Source organism: Athene cunicularia (genome assembly GCF_003259725.1).
Source record: "Athene cunicularia isolate RWA chromosome 5 unlocalized genomic scaffold, athCun1 chr5_part3, whole genome shotgun sequence".
Classification (NCBI taxonomy): Eukaryota; Metazoa; Chordata; class Aves; order Strigiformes; family Strigidae; genus Athene; species Athene cunicularia.
Genome location: NW_020799103.1, coordinates 1,596,511 through 1,602,510, shown reverse-complemented (window position 1 = coordinate 1,602,510; position 6,000 = coordinate 1,596,511). Strand labels below are relative to the sequence as shown.

At 42.1% G+C, this 6,000-nt stretch overlaps 1 protein-coding gene and 1 long non-coding RNA gene across 5 annotated transcripts in view; both read right to left on the bottom strand.

Moving 5' to 3' along the window:
* Positions 1 to 6,000, bottom strand: part of LOC113481332 — a 658,441-nt gene that overhangs the window by 336,891 nt on the left and 315,550 nt on the right. The gene's annotated exons all lie outside the window — the stretch shown is intronic.
* Positions 1 to 6,000, bottom strand: part of TEAD1 (TEA domain transcription factor 1) — a 157,630-nt gene that overhangs the window by 102,917 nt on the left and 48,713 nt on the right. For all 4 annotated transcript variants that reach the window (XM_026850871.1, XM_026850868.1, XM_026850867.1 and 1 more), the window contains exon 2: positions 639 to 892. In XM_026850871.1, the coding sequence (XP_026706672.1) occupies positions 639 to 786 (148 nt within the window). In that variant the 5' untranslated portion in view covers positions 787 to 892. The remainder of the gene's footprint in view (positions 1 to 638; positions 893 to 6,000) is intronic.

The window sequence follows — 6,000 nt, the reverse complement described above, 5'->3', positions numbered from 1 at the left end:
GGAGTCTGTAAAACGGGCGAGAGAGCCGGAGAGCCCCGGGTGGTGCGGGGGGGCAGCACCCCTCCGCCGAGCCCATACCGAGGGAACGCCGTCAGCACGGCACCTGATTTATAGCACTTCGCAAGGAGGGAACGGGGAAGGGGGAAAAAAAAAAAAAAAAGAAAAAAGCAGCAAAGAAAGGCACAAAAGCACACCCGACTTGCCTCTTTCAACAAGAGGCTTCTGAAGGCAACAAGAACTTTATCACTTTGCAATTTAGTATGGCGCGTCGGGGCACGGGACCGTGCAGACCGTAGTTCCCATTTTCCTCTCTTCCCAATTTATTGAAAAATAAAGAAAAATCGACTTTTTTTTTAAAATGCTCAAGAAGTGACACATTTAAAAGCTGCTTTTAAACACTCCCGTTCAGCCACAGCATAGCATTCATTAAAGACACAATTCTGCATCAATACTGCTTCCCAGCACCAGTGGTGAAGGGACCGTCCTGAGCAATGCATCAGCCCAGCCGAGCTCCCTCAACATCATGGATTTGTTCAAGATTTACTCCAAATATGCCGGCAACTTTGTGTAAAAGCAAGCTGGGCTTTACACTTCTCACTGGGACAATTATTTCCAAAGGCGAAATGGGTACCACTTACCATACATTTTGCCTTCATCTGATAAGATGATTTTCCTCCTCCCACATGGTGGATAGATAGCTAGAGCCTCCTGAAAGCTCTGTTCAATGTCAGGGCTCCAGACACCTTCTGCATCATTGTCAATAGGTTTATCTGCAGAATCACTCATTCTTTCAATATCTTCGGCAGGACTCTCGCTGCCGCTCCAGCTGCTGGGCTCAATGGTGATGGCTGGGGTCTCCAAGCCTAAGCCTGGAGTCTTATAGGAAATAAACCTACAAAACAAACAAACAAACAACCCCAAAGGCATTAAAGGCATGAAACCAGGCAAACATTTCTGTCTACTTCTGATACTAAGTTAGCAGCAGCTGAGCAGTAATGGCAATAACATGAGCGTGGGAAGCACCCAGGAAAAGTAAAAAAATTATTAACCGTTCTACCTCAAATCAGCAGAGGTGGAACAATAAGGTGGTCAGAAAGGGCACTCTTTTATCACATTTTCTGTGTGTGATTACATGAAGGCATAGAGCATCAGGTTATTTTTCACAGATAGTCAAAGTGGGTCTTAATACTGGGGGAAACCGCAGCACGTGACACATTTCATTGGGCTGACGACTGGCACCCTTAAAATAACGAGCCAGATCCTCAGGCAGGGGTAAATCGGCATACTTCCACTGCCTGGGAGGGAAGCACACCAATTTATGCTACAGCCATCACCAGAGCCTAAAACCACTTAAACCTAAAAACAAAAGCAAAAACTATTGTTCACATTCATCCGGATGTCAGTGGAGTAAATGGAATTACACTAGTGATGACACAGCTCAATGTGATTAACTGGAAAAGGCTGTAATTTTCAGATCTTACCCAAATAAATAATACAATCAGAATCTGAGCTACATACAAACGGCAATCTTTAAAATGATAACACCAGAGAAAGAATTCCAAGGAAAGATAAATACTTTCCCTGTTTTAAAAGGTCTCTGTCACAGAACCATAGCAGAACAAAAATTACAAGCTTCAAGTTGCTGAATCAATTTAATAAGAAATAATTTAATATAGCTGCACCTGCTCACACCACCAGAGCTGCAGATCTGTCAGTGTTCCTTTTATATTTTTTGAAAGAAATACAACTCTGCTATAAAGACTTGCTCCAGGCAAAAAAGCTGCTATACCAGACCAAATTCACCTCTGGTGTAATTCTTTGGAAAGTCAGTGAAATAACACCAGGAACAGATTTGGCTCAACATGTCTAGGCACAATGCAGTTTTATTTTGAAAAACGAAGAGGATCAGTTAGAGTCACCAAACTAAGTGGATGGGAGTGTTCAAACATGCACGCATGAACTGCACACGCACTTAAAAATCCAGTTAGTTGGCTAAACGCTCAAACCCCCCTAAACTATAACGTTTTTATTCTGCTGAGGGAGATGAAAGCGGGCCCTTTCCACGCGTGGAAGAGAGGGGCTTCCCCTTCCGCACACCTCCATCCTCACGCTGACACGCATCTCAGCGGGGTCTCAGTTCGTCATAAAGTAACAGGTGAAAAGTGGCAGAACGGCATTCACCCCATGGAGAAAGAAGGGCAGGCTGTACTTGGGAAGCTGTGGCAGCTCTGATGAAACACCTTTGGGCTGGAGAACTCCCTGAAAGAAGAAATATTTACAGCAGCCCTCACCAGAACTAACCAATCAACCAATCACTAGAGATAACTAAAACCTGATAGTCCGGTCCCTTGGAGGCTACAGAGCCTTGCAAAAAAAAAAGAAAACAAAAAAACAGAGCTGAAACTGAGGAAACTGGGAGTAGTTTCTCAGCCTCACTAACCAACGTTACCGGTCTGACATCCTAAGTACGGGGTATTCCCACTTCTCCAGGCTCTAACAAAAGAGCTCCGAGGGATCAGTGCACCACGTGAAATGGACTCCTCCAAGAACTTTAGTTTTCTTACTTGCATGTCTGTCTCTGCAAAGAGGTATCTCTCACCTCTGCATTAGTTTGAACATTTCTGAACAGCTTATGAAAATGTTATTGCCAACCCACCAGTAATCTCAAAGCTAATCAGTGTCTCGAACGCCTTTTAATAACTGATAATGAGGGAGCAGATGGATTCACAGGGAACCACACACAAATGGTAAGTGGGTGGGAAGTCTGGCCAAATACACCACTTATTGACTGGGAAATCCAAAAGGTACAAAACTCTCAAAGCCTCTTCACAAAAAGACGTAAACCTTTGTAGAATAGCGAAACGCCGTTCTTCACAATTCTCAGAAGGCTGAAAGTTTGATTCATCCCTCGCATTGAACCTCGTAGGCAAGATTTAGCCAAAACATAAACACAGCAATACTGGAAAAGAACTGACAGAAACAATCATGTCCACTTAAGCCTTCAACTACAGGGGGAATTTTAGGTAAACGAGAGGTAATTGAATGTTGACTGGGATAATTAGGGGGGGTTCAGTTTTACTGCCACAGTGCAGGGAAAAATGGCTTCTGGAGATTTTATTGGCCTGGCGTGATCGAGACCACGGTTTAGCATTTCACCAGAAGACAACACTGAGTGGGACTGTTTACCGGGTCAGTTCTTCAAAGGTGACTCAGGGAGGAAATCCTTCCCCTCCCTGATCCTAGGCATGACAGCATGCAACGCACAGCACAGCCACGGGCATCTTTCACTCAGCCCAACCACTCTCTGCTTACAAAATGTGCCACAGTCATAGCCTCAAGTCTTATTATCGCCCTATAAACCAGCCCTTGTTATTACATTATGCTGAAATAATAATTAAAATGCACACAAGGAAAACAGAGAGGCTCTAAAGTAATTAATGTTACTTGATATTCATGTTAGATCTTGCGCTGTGTTTACTGGTGAATTTTCACGACTGTGCGATCTCCCTTCCCATTCCTTTTTACCTACTTGGATATCATCTTGAGGCATTAGTAGTTACAATTCCAGCCTCTAAAATGTAAGACAACGAAGTGTTTCTTCCAGAACATCTGTACAATAGGGGCGAGGAACAACCTGCTGGAAAAACCACCTCTCATACTAAAGGTTGCTTTCAGTGATTTCCATTCTGGTGAATGCTGACGGTGCAGATCAAGCTAGAGGACCGAGGAGCAAAAAAACCTTGTATCACACCCACTAACTGGCTCCCTCTGCTTTCAGGAAAACAACGAGCTGCTCTGTTCATCACTTCCAGCTCAGCTCTACGTATCAAAAGGCAATTCCACCTTCTTAGCTTGCATTCTAAGGATCGAACTGTGATGAAAAATTTCAGACGTGTTACGCCGGAGTTCCAGGCAATTATCAGAAATAATACAAGCTGTCAAGAGATGAGCTTTGTTGCACATTTCAAGAGATGAGCTTTGTTGCACATTTCTAATGAGCTATAAATCTCATGTGAAAAATGTGGATTTACGGCCCAATTTACACATTAAAAAATAGAAATAAGTAAAACAAAGCCTTCCTTATATTAGCAAACTCTAAACCTTACAATACGGACTTTCAGTGGAGGAAGAGTTAATCTCCTGGAGGCAACTAACCCCGCCCCCAGCCTCCCCAAAAGCAGAGCCTGCACACATGACAGATCAAGTTGAAGAGTTCTGTATTTGCTTTTTATCATGTTAACTTTTAGAGAACCGATTTCTTGCCTGTACTTTCTGTTAACACAATTAAAATACCTCAGTGCTGCCCAGAAAAACCAATCGAAAAAAACCCCAAACCAAAGCCAGATTTTGTCTAACCTTTTGGTACTTTGTAAGACTGCTTCAAGCGCACTGCTGCAGTTTAGGAGGTCCCTCTCCAGCTGCCCTGTTAACACCAGTCTCTCTCTCTCTTTCGTATTTCAAGACAGCTCCCCCTGTGCATAAAGCTCTTTCAGTTGCAAACCTGAATGCATCTTTCTTGCAGTTAATTTCTACTCTCTCCAGTTAATTCTAAGTAAATCTGGTTTTCTCACGCAGTTATTCAAACACTTTTTCTATGCATGACAGAGGTATGTGCCTCCTCCAAACACAACGTTACGTTTAGCAATGGCAAAACCATTAGGGACAAATACTGGATTTGATAAAATTTTTTTATAGCAAATCCACTCAATATAGCTTCAAGAGGCACAATATATGACTTATTTTCATTACATTCACTTGGTTAGGGTAACCGAAAAAGTTATTTTAAAAACTCAGAGAAACAAAGATAGCTATTGTCAGAGCTGATCAAGCAATAGATTTAACTAAAACCAAATGATAGTCTGCAACATCTTGTCAAGGGAATGATTTCTTTGCTTGCATAAAACATTCTCTTGTGCCTTCACTTTACGAGCAATGCAAACCTGGACTTGCCCAGAAAGTTGCTGCTCACAGACCAACAACTGAGATCAATAGCTCTTCCCAGGAGTGTGAGACAAGTGCAGATTTGAGGCCTTGATATGTTTCATATCCTTCAATACTTGCACAATGAACTGACATGGAAACATTGTCTTTCAAGAGTCATCAGAGCTGAATCTGATTTTTACAGTATCCTGCAAAATTTAAACCATTTTCTCTGCTTCTTCAATTAATTTACTTTCTGGAATTTCAGCATACAGGTGCCGAGCGGTCCCTTCACAGAGGTATCATATAACCACTGGAAGAGGATTAATACTCTGCAGGTATCGGCGCAGGAACACGAGAAAGACTAAGAACATGTCTCGATTCTGAGAGATGTCAGAAAAAAAATGATTATGCCTCCCCAGTCTTCTAAACTGTGTCTGCTTGAACTGGGTCAAGTGCAGATATTTTTGAGATAATCTGCAGTGGCACCTGCAAGAATTTCCAGGTGAGAAAGCAACAGTGGTGTTATCCACACTGATCTTCTGGCTAGGAACGGCTGCAGAAGGCTACCAAATAATTCTTACAACCAGACTAATATTTCTAAAACAGGTCTTTCAGACTAATCTTAATTCCTGAGGTAAAGATTTCAAGTGTTGAAGTGATAAATTACACTTTTAAGGACACATATTATTTTTAGTTTGCGAACAACTTCATCTTAGCCTGTTATATATAAACAATGGGACCAGGAATTCAACAAGCTTTTTTTATAAACATCAAGACAATAATGAGCAGATGAGTAAAACCCAACTAATTCTAAATTTGCAGATGGCAAATTTTCCTCTCAAAGCTTGAAAAGCTACAGGCCCATGGGATTTTCCTTCTGCTTTGTTCAGCAGTGCATATCCACAGCTGGAGCACTAAGGCTCTGGAGAGAATCCAGAGGAAGAAAGTTATCAGATCTAGAAAACATGACCTACCAGGAAAGGAATTAGGTTTGTTTAAATTTAGAGAAGACTGATGTGAGAAGATAACCGCTTTAAAATAAGGAAAAGGTAACAGCAAAGCAGAGAAGCAGCTCTT